At 40.9% G+C, this 18,291-nt stretch overlaps 1 protein-coding gene across 1 annotated transcript in view; it reads right to left on the minus strand.

Annotated features, from left to right (window-relative positions):
• cdh13 (cadherin 13, H-cadherin (heart)) overlaps nt 1-18,291 on the minus strand; it is a 299,197-nt gene that overhangs the window by 58,004 nt on the left and 222,902 nt on the right. The window contains exon 9 of the mRNA XM_068723607.1: nt 13,060-13,200. Coding sequence (XP_068579708.1) covers nt 13,060-13,200 — 141 coding nt within the window. The remainder of the gene's footprint in view (nt 1-13,059; nt 13,201-18,291) is intronic.

The following is an 18,291-nucleotide window of genomic DNA, read 5'->3' on the forward strand; positions in this document are numbered from 1 at the left end:
CCTTCATCTGGACACTGTCAACATCATTCAATGTACTTCTTCCCCAACAGATGGGGGTGTGCAAAGGAAGCCTTGAATTCTGGCAAAGGGCCCGAGAAAGAGATGTGAAGCCTTGGAAGAGTATAGGCGTACACATCTGTCAGCTTTACCGAACACTAAACGCTCTCTGCCTCATTAACACTACTATGGAAATTGCCTCCTATTTCTTATACAGGCTTTTAATTTGTCTTTCATTGCCAGCTGGCATTGTTTGCTTGTTACAAACCACTGACTAAGACCTTTTTGTTCTTGCCTGACTGTTGTGTGCAGAGCTATACAAGGATAAAGACAGAAAGACAGAGACGTAGTATATGAGCCAGGTTTAAGCAAAAGTGTTTGTTTTGATACTGGCTGCTATAAACCACCAAGTTTATCATTCTGACTTTTCCATCTTGGCTCCCTCTCATAGACATTCACACCGTAATTGCAGTCAAGTAAACACACACACACACACGCTGAACCATATTCTTACAGATAGTACACAGCACCATACACTCACACACACACACACACACACACACACACACACACACACACACACACACACACACACACACACACACACACACACACACAAGGGGAGACGAATGGAGATCAACTTATTTTATTCCTGGATGTCTGTCAGATTGTGTTATGAATACAGATGGCAGTTAGGGCTGCACTGACAGGCAGCAAGACAGACAGTCGAGCAGCTGTTCGTTGGTCCTAATGGAAAGTACTTTGTGACACGTCCCCGCTGCCCCAAAGATTTGTTCTGAAAGGGAACACGCACAACAGTGGCCCATCACATTAAACCTCCTGAGACAAGACTGTTTTGCCTCTAAGTAACATTTGCTCCCTCATCACATCTCGGCAGGGAGGCGCTGCAGCAGAGGCATTTTAACTTTGTGTTTCTGGACGAGTTGGTTAATTTTCAACCGTATCTTTGTCAGCATTTTTATGACTGTTTCTAACTGCTTTGAAGTCTATCTCTTCTTATTTGCTACATTTTTGATCCTTCCAGTTCTTAAAAAGCATGTAAGCTGTCTACTGTAAGTGGATAAGCCCTAAAACACTATCTGGAAAAAGAAATGACATGCACACATCTAAAAATGACGTGGCACCTTGAATATAACATCTCATAAAAAGTCTTAAAACTTTGCACGATGTTGCAATGCACTAATCTAGTTTCTCTAGGCCCCTTTGACAAATTACTGAGGAAGATGTTGTAGAGGTAAAAGTCAAAATTAGAAAGAAATCCCCCTGACTTAAACAGAAATCATGTACAATTCCAAGCAGCCACTTGTCTTTCCTTTTTCAAAAGCAGCTTAACTCTCAGCAGAACGAGGTGTAGACACACAGCAAATCTGTAAAAAGGCACCATTTGCATTGTACTGTACCAGCGTGAGAATGAAATGACAGCAGGTGCACGTGATCAGTCGTCTTCCCACACAATTCTGTACACAGTGTCGGTGTATTGGCAACTTACCTCTCTGTCTAACCCCCCACTCGCTTTTTACCTTTCCCCCTATCTTTAATCCTGCATACAGTAAGTGTGCCTGGAGAGTTAATGAGCTTACCTGTGTCTTTATTAAATTTGAACAGCCTCTGCTCAGGCTGCTTCTAAAGATAGATTTCCGATGAATCTGACATTCAGCAAAGCAGCTTTTCTACCTTTGCGGAACATGACAGCCCTCATATTTGTCAATGCAGCGGAAAAAAGAAAGATAATCCTCAAGAAATACAGGCACAACGGTGTATTAAATAACCACATGCTTCAAAAACAGCAACAATCATTCAAGTGTCACAGCTGATGCATTACATCGGAAAGCATCAGACAGACTGGAAAGTTCTGCTTCCAAGAGTTTTCTCCAAAAACAGTCCCCGCCTACTTTCTGCTGCATTTTGCAGCAAAGAGTTACAGTTGCTGATTTCAACTTTGTACATCTACCACAAAGTAGACTGCTAAACTGATCATGACTCCCTCTGAGGAGAAAGTCCTTGAAAGTGCTCTCTTTTTATATTTTTAACTTGCAGAGCTGGTGTTCAACACACAGCAAGAGATATCAAACGGACAACCGAGGAGCTCAGTATTTCTTTTGCCCTATTTAAATTTGGACTGTTTGCCTTAAAACTTCCTACACAACCGAGACATTATACATTTGTCGAGTCTATTTGCATATTACACCACACATCCCTCTTACATTTTGAATGTCTACCAGCTATACTGGGCCAGGTAGCACACATGAGTGGCTCCCATGATGAGAGGTGTCATACTGCAGCGACAAGGACATGATCCCTCGCTGGCTTTCCACCTACATTCAATTGTCAATTGCGTTTGTTGCAGCACACAACTTAGCAGGAGCTTCGACAGCAACCTGAACCCCAAGTCTCTTTGGCAGTCGATGAGAATGTTTCCCCCTGCATCATATATGTCTATCATGGGTGTATGAAATACAACCTCATTAGAAGCATGCATAATTATTACAGCAACGTTCGTTTACGGTGTCCATTGACAGTGCGGCCCTGGTTTTTGACTGACGGATAAACCAAAATCTGTAGACGACATAGATATTTACTAATGCAGTAGTAAATAAATGAATAAATGAGTAAATGACAGATAGAATAAAAGAACAGGAACACAAAGACAAATGTTTGTTCAAGAACATGAGGCCACACAGGTTACTCCGTTCTGTTTGCTGCACTCTCCCTATCTACAATAGGACATAGATTGCTATTTTACGATGGGCAATTATACATAATTCTACCTATTTTTATGTAAATGTCAATCAGCCAGTGACATCGGTTTGTTGGAGGATTAAAGACTATCTCGAAATCATCATTCTGCAATCTATGTTAATGAATATAATGAATAGGTGCTGTACAATGACACATTATATTGCCACCTAATATTCAATCTTATAAAGCCAACAAATTTACATATTTGATCATGTGCTTGATGTTGCACAAAAAAAAAAAATCAGTGGCAAGTTCCTTTGAGAAAATAAAAATAAAAAACATTGCAAAGATTGCAGCCTTTTCAGATAAGCCCATTGTGAGCTTGTGTGGAGACAGACAGCTGGCCTTGTGATTGTAACACATTCAACATTCTTCTGGGAAAACTTCACAATTGAGTGACTCAACACCTGATGCTATTTTATGTGGTCTTTTCACACTTATTTATACTGCTTATTCACTCTTTAAGCCGCATTTCCACCAAGCGGGCCAGTTGCGTTCGGTTCAGTTTGTTAAACAAAATACAACATTTCTTTCAGATTTTCCATGAGCAAAAGTTGTTGATTGTAGCAGGTATGTTTTTTGGTAACACCTTCCAAACAAAATGAGCCGATGCTAGGAGAGAGTACAAATACCCAAGACAAATCCGCCACTTTTAAGTAGTCAAGCTCTCGTACATAGCGACTACAACTTTTTCTATTCGCTGGACCCAACTTAAAAAAAAAAATGGCAGCCCACAAACCTACAACATACACTAGAATAAAGTACAGATGTTTCTCTGTTCGGTTACACATGAGAGGATTCAGCGAGCGTCCCGTCGAAGAGGATGTCGCGGCAGTACGTGGCTTCGCTATGCCGATTAGCTGATAATCATGCCTGCACCGAGGCGGTACAATCCGCAGTGGAAAAGAGATCAAGCATCAGCCTTGTACCAAAAAGCGAATCGAGTTGAGAAGAGCCGTACGATGCAACGGAAACAAGGCTTTAGAGACTACGAGTGTGAGGAGTATCTGAATAAAATTACCTAGTACAGTAATTCGGTACCCTTCATGGGTTACCTGTTTTATGCAGCACGCTTGCTTGACATGAAGTAATACAAATGACCTCATATGCAAACTTGTCAAATACTGGATGATGGAATAACCGAGAAAATGTAGAATGAAATATAATTGCAAATATATGCAAATGTGCACTTACATGTGGACCAGAAATGCTTCAGCAAGACACCTATTTTTATTTTATAAATTTGACCATTTTTCCCCAGGAAAGTTAGGAGCTGACCAAGACCATATCATTTCAGATTTTCCAAAGTTTCAAGGACATATTATATCTCACCACATCTCACTCTAACCTGATCCGAGAATGTATGTGTCAAATAACACACACACACACACACACAAATGTACCTTTGTCCTTCGTAAAATGCCCCTAACCGAACACGCAGTGCTCAAATCCTTTCCCATCCCTTTCCTCTTTGTGACAGAGATTTCTGGCCAACTAGGCCACCGTATCACCGAGGGTAAGCACCGTGTGTATCTCAGAGCTAGTAAAGCAATCATGCAAGGCCTGGACTAATCCGTGACACCCGTTAGCCATCCCCCGAGACAGACCAGCACTGACAGGGCCCTGCTGCCCTGCGCCTGGTGCTACACCCATCACTGCTAACGTCTTTATCAGTGGGACAGATGGATTTCAGGCGAGCATATTCTCCTGGTCATAGCAGAGGAGGGAGGGGATGCAGAAAGAGAGACAGCCAGGTGCAGGGAAAGAGCCCAAAATCGAATGAGAAAAAAACAAAACAACGACTGGCTGTCAGTGAGTTGGAGTGACAGGAGTGAAGAGGTCCATCCTGGCCTTGTTATGAGGAGCTGGGGGAAATAAGCCCGGTCAGACATGGCGTTGAATTAGCAGAGCCAGAAAGAAGAGGAGGCGAGATGAGGACTCCAAGAAAATGAAGGGAGGATCAGTATATTGGAGGAGGAATGATATAACAAGGAAGGAAAAGAGACGTGAAGGGCAAAAGGTGCTCGGTGTGGAGGAAGACAGGTATGCCAGCGTCTGCTCTGATACCAGCAGCTATACAAAGGTTCCCCAGGACTGTTGATCAAATTCTACACAGCACCAAATCCCACACACAGTGCACCTAAGACTAAGAGTAAACACTGAGATGATATTATCCCATTTTGATTGGCAGAAAAAAATACAACTGTAGAAATATTCATCTTTGTTTATGGAGCATACTTTACATATCTAGCCTTTCAGACGACAGAGCTACAGAGGGATTCCATATCATTTTTTTCTCCTCTTCATAAAACAGGATTAGAGCCCTCGCTATAAAATTAATCAGGTCAGAGCCAAATCCCTTACAGAAGTAAAAATGTAATAAATTTCATAGTAAGAAAGGATACCTTAGCTTATGATGTTAAAAATGGAAGCTAGATTACACTGAATCCTCTATCTATAAAAAGAACGTCGTAAGGAGAAAAGAACTGGCAATTTGGCTTGCTGTTCAGCTAATTCTTACATATTTTATGAAAGGTTTTTAGTATTCACTATATGTTCATATTTCAATGATGCATCAGAAAATATCAGCGGACGCTGTATTGCACTTTTAGCAGCTTTTCACTTTGAATGAGCTGCTTTAAAGTCAAACCAAAATTAGAATTTCTTTACTTTTTTCAGAAATCATAATATATCCCTAGTCTTTGTTCTGACTTGTGTCGTCTTCTTAATTTTCTCAAAGTTGAAAATACCATGAAGAAGCAATTTGAATTTAATTTGAGGTGGGTAGAGTAGCAGGACATTACATCGACCGTTGAGCAGCCAGACCAAAAAAAGTGAGCTGTAAATGTGCGTACCTAACGGCCAATCACTGTTTTTATTTTACTTCAAATCACACAGAGTTCACAAGAGTGAATTTATTCTAGTGGAATCCTCTCTATTTAGACACTTCAGTTCAAAGTTTATACAACAGCCTAGCAGGCTGATGTGTAGACTTTTAAAACTTTTTATGTCGACTGAGTCTAAATCAATACCTTGTTGTCCATTGCTTTATCCCATCTGTGATTTGAACTTGTGATTTGCTCTGGACCTAGAGACAGCTAACGCTAGCTAGACGCCCTCCTTTGTACACTGAATGTGCAGAAGCTGCCCATTACTCAGCAGGGAAAAAATTAAGGAAAAGATACGTCTGCTGAGTTCAGTGCTAACTTAGCGAGCTTGGGTAATAAGCTTGCACCTGGAAGCTAGATAACCTCTTCCTCCTCCCAGTTGTATAATGTTAAATTGCAGTACATAACCAATGCTGTGTGCTTGTTGCTAACGGGGGAACGGGGGTTTGTAGGGGGTTAACGGCAAGTCTCCTAGCAAGAGCAGCTCTTAAATGTCAGTCAACTGTAAACAATAGAAAATGCCCGCCCAGAGGCCTCTCACAATGTTTCCACCAATATTTAAAAAAACATTTTTGTCTTCTTTTGGAAAAAGAAATAATATAATGCACAGCAGTTGCTGTATCATTGTAAGCTGACATTACTGTCTTTAAGGGGCTGTGCCCGGCTCGGTCTCTAAGCTAGAGTTAAACAGTCTTAGAATTGTCTATGACTGAAAACTTGAGACTCTTGAGCATCCAGTGAGCGCAACTGTATTCATGCGTGATGATATTAGTCCACATAGAAGCCATTTTATTGTAGGGAGACCATTTTTTGTTAACTTAATGTCACTGTATAAAATGACCTGTTGTGAACTCGAGGATAATCACAGCCTCATGAAACTTTACAACCACAACCTAGAAACCTATAGGACATTCAGATGGTGTATGGTTTGAATATAAGGGGGTTTCTGAGCAGTTTCTGGAACAGAAGTAATTCAATCGCCTAAAATGCAACCTCCAATTGTCAAAAGATTTTGGACAATCGGGCATGGATTGTTCGATGGTGTTCCTTTAGGTATTTGTGGCTAATGTGATATTTTGGAGGTATTTTTGACAATTTTTGAGTAGTCAAAAACATTTTGCACCACATCTGCGAAACAAATAGTATCAACCAACAAATTGTTGCAACAACTCATGAGACATACATGACCATGGGAGTTGGCATCCTATACTTCCATCATACTGTTCTACGCCCTTATACACTCTATACTGACTACATTTGAAGAGGCCCCTAAACAAAACACAATGTTTATTACAGCTTTATGTTTACAAAAAAATTAGACACTGCGGTGCTGCATCCAAAATTGAGCTTCAGGTTCCCCCCCTGATTATTATTCATTTTCAAAGCATGAAACTGATGCTCACTTGTTTTATAATTCTTTTACATAAAGTATAACTTTAGCAACTTCAATGCAGAAAGATGAATTAGGGAGGAAAAGGGGAACAGATTCCCTGCTGGCTGATCTGAGGATGTACGCACGAGTGGAGTGGTGTGGTGGTCTGAGGCAAAGACTTCACAAGCTATGAATAGCTGTCTCTACGCATAGAGCTGTGGTAGGTAGGTCTAAGGAAGAACAGAGGCACCCTACGTGGGGATTATGTTTGCTGAATTCAAACAAAATGCCAATTCATAAAACCCAGCCAGACTGGATTTAATGAATAATAACAGGAAGGAACACATCTGAACATTCATTTGCTTTTTTTTGCTCTTTATTTTACTCTTTCTCTCTGTGTCCTTCTATGTTGGACTCTTTCTATTCATCTTTTATCCTTCCCTCTATCTTTCTCTGCTTGAGTCCTGCACACAAGCTGGATGACGAGCTTTTAAAGCTTACATCTCCTCTACAGGAGGTGGTGTCTTTAGAAAATGACAAAATTCTTCTGAAGGAAGGGATTTTGGAAAGTTCCATGAAAAGACTTGAATATTAGGTTGAATAATTTATACAGCGAAAGCTTGAGAAGCTGCCGCAGATACACACTCTCAAACACACTCACAATAAGATGGCGGTCATTTGAGAGGTCAGAGAAGATTCATGAGCAGGTAGGAAGCGGTCAGGGCGAGCGGAGGGTAGAGGATTTATACGGGGAGCTTAGCGCCATCAAACACTTGTTTTTTAAAAGCTCCATTCCTCCATGCCGTTAAACGGATCTCTTCCTAGTGAGAAATGAGAACATTAACTGGGACACGAACGTGGTGCTCTCTGCACGGCCCTGCCGCGCTCTCTGAGCTGTAACATTTCACATCTGTGCTGTGCTCCTTACAAGCTCCCCTGACACCCCAATGCATCATGGGAGGGCTGTAGGGTTGGTTCGGTTGGGGCAAAGCGGGATGTGTCTTAAAACCTGACAACAGCTGTCGGCGTTTCCATTACGAACAACACAAGTCAGTGTTACAACTGTACCTCAAGGCACATGGAGGGTCTTTTTCTACAGGACCTCATTCTTGTTTCACCTCCAGAGGTTTGAAGGAAGGATGAAGAGGGAAAAGAAAACGGCTTTGGCAGCAGCTTTTGACAAATTCATTATGAGGTGGCACAAACGACCAATAGGTGCAATTTATTGTGTGCTATTTTCAATTTTTTGTACATCTACGTTTTATTTTATAGCGTGACTGCCAGACACCGGTTTAGTCTGTTAGCTTTTCACTAATGCCTTATGGCATTGCTGACTAAACAAACCATCACTGAACCGCAATGCATCTACTCCCACTCCTGCGCCCAGATTCCCTTATCTTTCCTCTGCACCCATATCACCCATTTACACTGATACAAGTCACATGTTCAGTACACACATATACACACTGTGATCTGTACTGGACATTTTCTGAGCTTTACTTTTACAAGACGAGGACATACATGTTTTTTATATGAGAAAGTAAAAGGTCAAAGTGAGTTAGATTTGTCCTTGCGTGGGTGAAAACACATGTACATGAAATGTGTAGCCTCGAGGTATATGTGTCCCATTTCAGTTTTCGCTTTGCATTGTGTTTACCTGATGTCCCGATGAATTCAGAATCCAGTACATTTCCATGGCATTAATTCCATCTGTACAACAACGAAGTCATGTCACGCAATCTGTTGCTCTGACTTTTTCATTTTAAACATAATTACTACACTTACTCGCTAATTAACACCAATTGCATCTACTTTGCAGTTCTTTTGACCAATGATAAGCTACTGTCAATGAAACATAACACTTCCTGCACAGTTGTTTCACATTAAAAGCACTTAGAGAACTAAATGTGTCATTGGCAGCAGCTTAATACTGATTGAAAGAATGGCAAAGCAGAGGTTATAGTGACTATTCAGCAAATGAAAACAGTATTTCTGTTGTGTAGAGAAACTCAGAGCAGCAGACTGGTATGATATGGTATGCTTTGACATAACTGTACTGTCGTAATGGAGGAATTGGTACAGACTATTGAAGGGGATATCGAATGGGTGTCATGTCTTGAATGTGAAGGAGAGATGTGAAATGGTTATAGTGAAATAGTGAAGAGAAGGGTTCTGCAATAGGTTCTGAAATATTTGTATTTTCTGATTTACATTTCATTTTCAGGAATGATTTGCTCTGTAATATGAATAGAGCTGAAGAAAAACTAAAGATCCATAAGTAACAATTGAATAATGATATCTGGAATAAGCCAAAGCTCAGACTAACTAACAATGTCAAAATCTAAGTAAAATACTACACAGAACCGTATATAAAATCCAAGAGATGGCAGAGGCCCCTATGTGCTCCATTAAAAACTAGTACCTTCCCTCTGACTGTTAGGTTTTGTGTGTGTGTGTGTGTGTGTGTGTGTGTGTGTGTGTGTGGTTTGTTGTTGAGGGCCATGTGCTCATGTTTTGTTTTTGTCAGCCTACAGTTTTCTTCCCCGAGTTCCGCCCTCTACCACGCCCCTCTCCTTAGGCTCAGCTGTGGGTGATTCTGATGATCACTCCCAGCTGACTTAAATACCCCAGCTTTCAGCCAACATGCCGTCAGTCTGTCCTGGTTACCTGTCTGAAGTTGTGCCACGTAAGTCTGAAATTGTTTGTTTTCAGTGAAGATCATTTCTAATCTCTCTGGCTGTCTTGTGCTCTCCTGCCGCGTTGAGTCGAGCCCCGGATATTCACCGGTGCGAAGAGGCCGATCTGCGTGGTACCACGGAGTACACCGATCGACGTCCTGTTTTGTTCCCTGTCCAGACCGTTTCCAGGTGTGAGTTCGCTAGAGTTTCCCTCCCGACTCCGGAGAAGCTTCGGTTTGCTGGACACGGTGCTGTAGTTTTTTGTTTATGTTTTCTGTTTGAACTTTCATTTAAAATAAAGTCCTTGGTTGGATTAAACCTGCTGTGCGAGTGTGCGTTTGGGTCCACCGACTACACCACTTAACACTGACAATTGAGGCAGAGACAAAGATATTCCTGAAGAACAGCATTTATATGTTTTCCTCTCTGTTGTTGATGGTGAATTTCATTTTATGGAAATTGAATAATTTGAAATGTTCTCTTTTTGAATTTTTGAGACTAGGATTAGTCATGTGGCCATCCTGGTTGTCGTTGCTGTCCAATGTCTTGCACGCCGATATGAGCTCGGTCACTATTTGGTGCAGGACACTCAAATAAACAAACACTGTGGAAATGTACCTAACCCAGATTCTGTCAAGGGGAAGGTTAAATCATTCAGATGAAACTCAGCGGCAGAAAGAAACCCACAGTCTGCATCAGCACCCTTCACAAAAGTAAAAAGCAGATCTTTGAAACTGCCAAAAGAGAAGGTTTGAGAACACATCAGAACCCTCCACAACAATGAGCTGAAAGAAGAACCTATATTTGTCCCTGCTGACATCCCACCAATTTCATATCCAAAAACATTGTTTTAATGTAATTTGACGTCAGCCCACCCAAGATAAGTGAGGTAAAGAAGGCAAGATCGGCATCCCTACCAGGCTCATACCATCTATGCCCAGGATGATCTGAAATTCCTCTGAAGTCTGGTGAAGAGCAAGGGGGCAGTGTTGATCCCAAAAAACAATTTAAGCACTTTCTGTATGGATGATTTAACAACTGTCCCCTTCCTGCATCTGAAGATACTGTTATTTAGCCCACTGCATGGTAATGAGGAGGAAGTGGACCCCATCTTAAGTTGTTCAGTGTGCTAGGACTGCTCTTCACTTCAAGAATGCGATTGACCAAATCCAACATGGGAGAGCCGATCTTAGTCATGTCCCAAAAGTTCCTCAATGGCACAAGGCAACATCAGTCCAGAAGAGACAACTCGTGGTAGAGGAGATGAGAAGACAGGAGGATGAAGAGCGACACACCAAGGCCATCTCAATGGCCAAGCAGGGCCAAAGGACTAACTGAGAGAGCCTGGAAAAGAGGAAAGTCTGGAGGGATCTTGGCTTAGTTTTTGTCATCAGAGCCACTTATGACCTTCCACCCACGCCCCAAAACCTGAAGCTGTGGTTTGGAAAAGACCCTGCTTGCGCCCTTTGCCAAGCACCTGATGCACAATGAGCCTTGCCCACAGGCGTTAAACGTGGAACAGAGGCAAACCACCACAAATGCTTTCCTACAAACTTCAGCAGGAAATGTACCCTTCACAGCATTTGTAACAGCAGGCCAATGTCCAAAGCACCAGAAAATATCAATGAATGGAAGTATTCTGCAGACTGCTCGGGATTGGAAAATGTACATGTTATTGAATAAAAAGCTTGTGTTCCCACCAGATATTGTGACTGCAACACTCCAGCCAGACATGGCCCTGTGATCCACAACAGCCGACTGGCATACATCGTGGAATTGACAGTACCATGGGAAGAAGAAAAATACCAAAAACTCTGAACTGGCAACTGAAGCTGCCCAGAACGTCTGAAAGACCCAAGATTATCCTCATAGGAGTGAGATGCAGGGGATGTGTTACTACATCGACCAGTTTATTGAAAATGATGGGGTCAGAGGTCACTCCCTTCAACAAGCAGCCAAGTCCTAGTCAAATGCAGCAGAAAAAAAAGCAATTATCTTTGGATTAAAACAAAAGACTACTGGACTGCAAGATGAAAACTGTAGAGTATGGAACTGAGGTGAGTGTACCTGGGAACATTGATGAACCTCTGGGCTTATCAATTAAACATCGAAGAAGGAGGGTGTCAACCTGTTGACCCTGTTGACTTATCTACTCTCCTTTTTACTACTCCAATCCCACTGACAACATTAATTATCCTGATTTACCACAGGGATTGAAACATCTAGTCCTATTAGCTAAACATGTATTATTATTGAAGATATTTTTATTTTATTTGAGAATTCAAAGTAATTATCATCATCTGTTGGGGCAGTGATTATAATTTAAGTGTGCAATTAAGGACCAAGGACCCTCCACAATCTGAGTGGACTAAATTAATTTGCTTGCTGTTATAATTTGGGGTGAGGGAAAAAATTGATGCAGCATAATATCGCGACATTTTGCGTTGCAGTATTGTATCAAAACACAAACGCAAACTATCAATCTTTTATTATATAAACTATTATTATAAGCTAATTATAACATTATCATGATGTGTTCATATGTAATATTGCAAAATGTAGTTTTGGTGAGAAACTTGAATAAATCCAGTTGCTTGAAGGAGATGTTTTCAGAGCAACATAAATAGATATTAGAGAGTCATTTATGACCTGCTTAACTTCCTAACACTGGCTCAAAGCAGTTCATAATACAGCATTGAAATTACGATTGTCAAGATTTTTTAATCACTAAAACACACTTTTATTTCCTAATCATTTGAATTGTGTGATTTATGCAAATCACCACTAAATATGACAAAGTAAGAAGATATAGTTGATGATTATAGTGAATATTTCAGTTCATTGGCTAAAGGCCTTTAGGAAATGAATTGAAGTGTGATAAACCGTGTGAACACTTTATCTTATTAAGTATTGTGATAATATTGTATCGCGACATAAGTATCGTGATGATATTGTATCGTGACATAAGTATCGTGATGATATTGTATCGTAACATAAGTATCGTGATGATATTGTATCGTAACATAAGTATCGTGATGATATTGTATCGTGGGGCCTCTGGTGATTCCCACCCCTGGTAATTCTTTACCAACAAATTGGTTCGAGAGCCACTCTGCAACCAGGAGACCTGGGTTCAAGCTTGCTGTTGGGAAGTCTCTGCTGTTGATGTGACCTGTGCCCTTGATAAAATGCAGTATATCAGTCAGCTCTAACTGTCTATCTTCTGACCTCCCTGGAAGGGTTAAACACACACATTTTTTCCCCAACATAATGTTTGTTGAAGTTACATTCGAGCATCAAGGGAAATAAGAAGAAAATTCACCCTTTAAAAGAAGTAGCGAAAATAAAAGTAGATGTTTCTCACCAGCGGATGTGTGAACTCAGGGGCATGATCGTTCTTGTCTGTGATGGTAATGGTAGCCGTGGCTGTTCCCGTTAGGCCCACCTCACTTCCTGCCATGTCCTTGGCCACAATCTCTAACTCGTACGTTGTGGTCGGTAGTGTCTGGAAAACAAACACAAAGTGATTTAGAGTTAAAGATAATACATATATTCATTCAAACTTTTATCTAAGCCTAAAAATATATTTACAATGATGAAAAGTGAAAGAAATCAAAACAAAAGAGGACAATACTCAACAAAAACAAGTGCATACATAAAGGACATAAAGTAAGGTTAAAGGCACAACAAATAAGCAATGCAAGTACACATTTTTAACAGAAAAGACTAAATCAAGTGCATACAGTGGTAGTTTCTGCATCAGAGATGACTCATACATACACACATGCACACACTATTGTGGTGATCTTCAGATAATCTATTTGAGAGGCTGCTCATTAAAACAAATTTCCATATGAATGAGTAGCCATGTGAGTGATTAAATTAATCCACCTAAAGCAAATCTAACACTTATCACCATTTTTACATTGATGTAAGGCCCTTTGACGAAGCTTAAAAGCTTTTATAATAGTCCACTAGAGGCTTGAATCTACCATCAAATTGACTGGATAATGGCAGGAAAAAATCCTCATAGTGTAAATATGGACCTTCACATACCAATGTTGAAAGCTCCAGTAAACACTTGCGTCATCTCTAGGGAAAGGTCAGGAATCCACATTTTAAACATTTTAGAACAGATAAGGTAGTCAAAGAGAGAGAAAAAGGGTCCCTAAAGCTATGCAGTATGGGATCAAATACAAGCACACTACGGACGGTTTAAGCTCATCCATTTTAAAGATTCCAGAGGGGCTTAGAGGCGGGTTTTTACACACATCTTCCACAATGCTCTGGGGCATCTAAGATCAAGAGTTCTAGGCCCTGCTGGAAAAGACAAACTATTTCCCTTTACATAATCTGCAAAATCATATAGCGATCATTGACGCATTTAGAGATTTTGTGGCTTTTGCAAGGCTTTTAGAATCTTTCACAGATATTTTTGTTGTTGATTCGATGTTGGAGATGAAAGAATGAGTAATAATGAATCCCAAACTGCACCCATGTCTGTTGATTTTACATTCCTACACAAGCTAGGGAGAGGGATCCATCCTTGACTACAAAGTAGCTTTCCAGAAGCGCAAACATCCAAATTAGATATGTAATTCATTTACTGGCCTGGCAGCATTTGTAATCTATATAACAATTGGAGAAATCCTGCTCATACATACAGCGAGAGGAACACGTTCATAATGATCATAGCAAAGATAATCATTTGTTGCCATAATTCATGCCTAATTGAAATGTTGACTCTGGTGTATAAATAACAGGAGGTAGGGGCTGGTAAAGCCAACATTTATTTATCCGCTGCAGTGTTGTCTCCCTACTGGGGGGGGGGGGAGTGTTAACTGTCACATGCTTAATAAACTTCATCCTTCTGTCTCATTGAAAATGCTGCCGGAGCTCTCGCCTGCATTGTAGATTCACCTCTGACTGAATGCATACTCCTCTCATGGAGCCCTGATACAGAAGACAGACGAGTAGGATGCACATGCACACACACACACACGCACACACACACACACACACACACACACACACACACACACACACACACACAGAGAAAAGAAAACGAGGCTCCCATTGGTTGTTTTGATTAAAAAGCAACAAACCAGAAAACTAAATTTGGTTTTCCTAGTTTTGTCAGACAGGCTTTTCATTAGGCCCTTGTTTAACACGCTGAATAAAGTGCCTATAGGAGGGCATTTATAGGCCACCTGATGGCCACTAAGGTACTGCTCTAGCTGAGCCTGTTTTACAGTGTAGTTACATTAGACAACTGTTCACCTTGTGAAAGTGTTTTCTTTCTGAAAGAATTAAATTTCACGTCTTTTTTACAGCATTGCATGGTTGGATTTAAGCAGTAGCAGTGAAACAATACTCGTGCTCTATTATTTGTGATTTCATGTCTATTTTTATGCTTTCATTTATGCCAGCTCATGGTTGGCAATAATAAAAAGTAGACTATAATTGTTTGGAATATGTATCCCCTTCGTTTGCATTTACATTGATGTTTATTATACACACTATGATTAACATTTTCAGAGTGTGTATCATTTTCTCTGCCTCATCATCGTCCCTGATCTTTATACCCGTGGACAGTCAACCTGATTATTGTTGATGATAGTGTTTACTGACAAAGAGCTGTGACCCAACATCCCCTCACGTTGCTCACAAATCCTCCGCTCTGCGTCAAACTGAGCAGCAGTGGCAGTTGTCATTGTGTGCGTGTTCTACTTTTGCCTCATCAAAAATAGTGCTCTAATCTATTTCATCTGAGGCAGGCAGAGGGGGATCAAACGATCGATGGGTAGACACCTTGAGGCCATTTTTAATTATCACATCACCGAGAACTTAGACACAGTGATAAGCTATTCACAGAAATCACATATTGAGGTCAGGAGCAACGTAATGGAAGACTTGGGGGCAAAAACTGAATTCTCAAGAGTGGACCTCTTGAAATACCAAATTTACTCAAAACAGGAAACAATTGAAATGCTCTTAACTGTCTTAACTGGTTTTATATACAGGGGACATTATATACAGACGAAAGGACCAGCTGAGAAGCTAGTGCTCCCCTTCTGTCGTAAACTCCATCCATTCAAGCAACTGCTTTCAGGGGATTCAGTGGAAAGAGTGAGACAATAAACAGGTGTTTCTATCAATAGTTGGTGTCCCTCACAACCAGCTCCTGCTCGATCAAACACTGTGCAGGCAGATGGTGCTCCATGGACCTGTGAGTTTATTGAACCCATGCACACAAACACATGTGAATACACACACATGCTGATTGTAAAACACACACACACACACACACACACCCACGCACACCTATACACAGAAGTACACGTTTGCCCTCCAGCTGGAGAAGAGAAGGACTCTGGAATACCTGCAGTCTCAGTGGTGTCTAAACACATTGAGCGTGGCCTCCTCTGGCGACTGACAACGTCTTAATGAGTATTTCCTGAGTCTCAACTCAATTATAAACTCCCTGGAAGTACCAGGCCAAGAAAATCTGTTCAAATTCACGAGAGATACAGAGTTACAGCAATGGGGAATTTTCCCTCCAGGTGTCAGAAAACTTCTACAGGCAAAGTGTTGATTGAGATACTCCTCTCAGTAAGCCCCTTCATTTTTCAGCTCCTTGTTAATTTGTCTGGAAAAACTTGATTAAACTTTTGGGAGCAGCATAAGTGTTGAAGTCAAAGGAAAAAGTTACTCTTTGGCCATTTCTTCTGTGGGTCAAAGTAGACACAATTGAGTGATTGGCTGCATGTTCATACAAAAATAAAGCTTTGGTGTTCAACCTACAGTAATATTCCCTCGATACAGTAGTTCTATGTCTTTTCATGCTGTAGTTATTACATGTTTTTCAGCTCACTGGCTTCCAGTACTGCAGGTATCAACATTATCACTTCATAAAGATATTCTGATCACACTGTATTGTTGTTTCATAAAAAAGCTGTATGCAAATGAATGGTTTGAAGCAAGTCATAAGTTATTGAACAGCTCATTGTATATGCATGAAGAGTTTTGTTTTACATAACAGTGGAATGCAGTTTAATACATTTAACATCTGCTCTATTACTTTGTATGTGTTTTGCATGTTTGCAAGACTGATTTACTTACATATCAATATGGAGTGTGAAGTTTAAGAATCTAAGAGCATCTGTGAAGGCTGTACTTAGACACAGCAGTGCTTTGAGCTAAACGCTAATATCAGCATGCTAACATGCTCACAATGATAATGCTAACATGCTGATGTTTACGGGATGTAATGTGTTTACCATGTTCACCATCTTTGTCAGCATCAATGTCTGAATTAAATTCCAGGGCAATCCATCCAATAGTTGTTGAGATATTTAGGTCCGGACCAATCGCGGAACAACTGCCATGGGCAACCCTAGAGTAATGCCGCTAGCATGGCTAAAAAACCTTCCTATTCATATCTCAATACTGATACTACCTGAGAAGCCAGCCTTACAGTGGAGTTTACTGCTGCCCTAGATTACGTGTAGGAGTAAAACAAACTGGTACTACTGTTCCTGCTGAGAGACTGACTACAGGCAGCATAACCTTTGTCCACTCAAAGCAACTTTGCTTGTGTGATCTTTGGTGAGTTCTTGGACTGTCATAGTTAACTATCATAGTTAAGGAAGCATAGTATCCACTTGACGAGTAGCATTGCTTTCTTTCCAATGCGCTGTGTAACTTTCGTTGTATAACGTAAGTGGGAGAAAAACCAGGAAGCCACAAATGATTTCATTCAGCGCTGGTGTTTGTGAAAGCTGACGAACACGCTGAACAAAGAGCTCATTTAGTCGAGTGTAACAAATGATATGGCAGGCCTTGTTTACGAGACATCTGATCGGAGAATGACATTTCAGACCGTCACATTCTGCCTTGAAAGGATTTCATAAAGCCCTTCGAGTGAGGGCTGATCCCCGGCACAAAGCAAGGAGAAAGGAGAGGATGAGCATAAGAGAGAGAGAGAGAGAGAGAGAGAGAGAGAGAGAGAGAGAGAGAGAGAGAGAGAGAGAGAGAGAGAGAGAGAGAGAGGGGAATGGAGAGGGATAAGTAAAGAAAGGAAGAGAGCAGAATGAGAGCGAAAGAGAGCAACCTCACATCTGTGGGACACCACATTACCTCTCTGAATAGGTGTGATATTATAAAATTGGCAGTGAGGTCTTTGTTCTCCTCTGGCCCTTCACTAGTGCTCCCTCCGGCTATTGTTGAGGCCCCTTTTCAAATGCTTAGAGAAATGATGACAGACATAAAAAGGCTTAGGAAAAAAAATCCAAACGGAGTTATATGAAAATCCACAAGTGACAGTATTTCTACAAGAGCAACATTATTCCTCTCACCTTTATGCCTTCATCATCCTAATTGTTCTACCTCTCTTCCTTTCTATCCTTCTGTTGGAAAGCTCTTTTTCACTGAACTGTAAACATTTTCAGGATGCAAGGTTCACTTTGCCGTCATGAGTCTCTTGAGATTGTTTCTCACGGTGCTTCCATCCATCATTGTCAAAGCCCATTCATACTCATTTTCTCTAAATCGCTGTGATGTGTGGCAACGGCTACACTAATATTTATGAAGCTTT

The sequence above is a fragment of the Cebidichthys violaceus genome, unplaced genomic scaffold (assembly GCF_023349555.1).
Source record: "Cebidichthys violaceus isolate CVI_PGR_0920_01 unplaced genomic scaffold, fCebVio1.0.p SCAF_3, whole genome shotgun sequence".
Taxonomy (NCBI): domain Eukaryota; kingdom Metazoa; phylum Chordata; class Actinopteri; order Perciformes; family Stichaeidae; genus Cebidichthys; species Cebidichthys violaceus.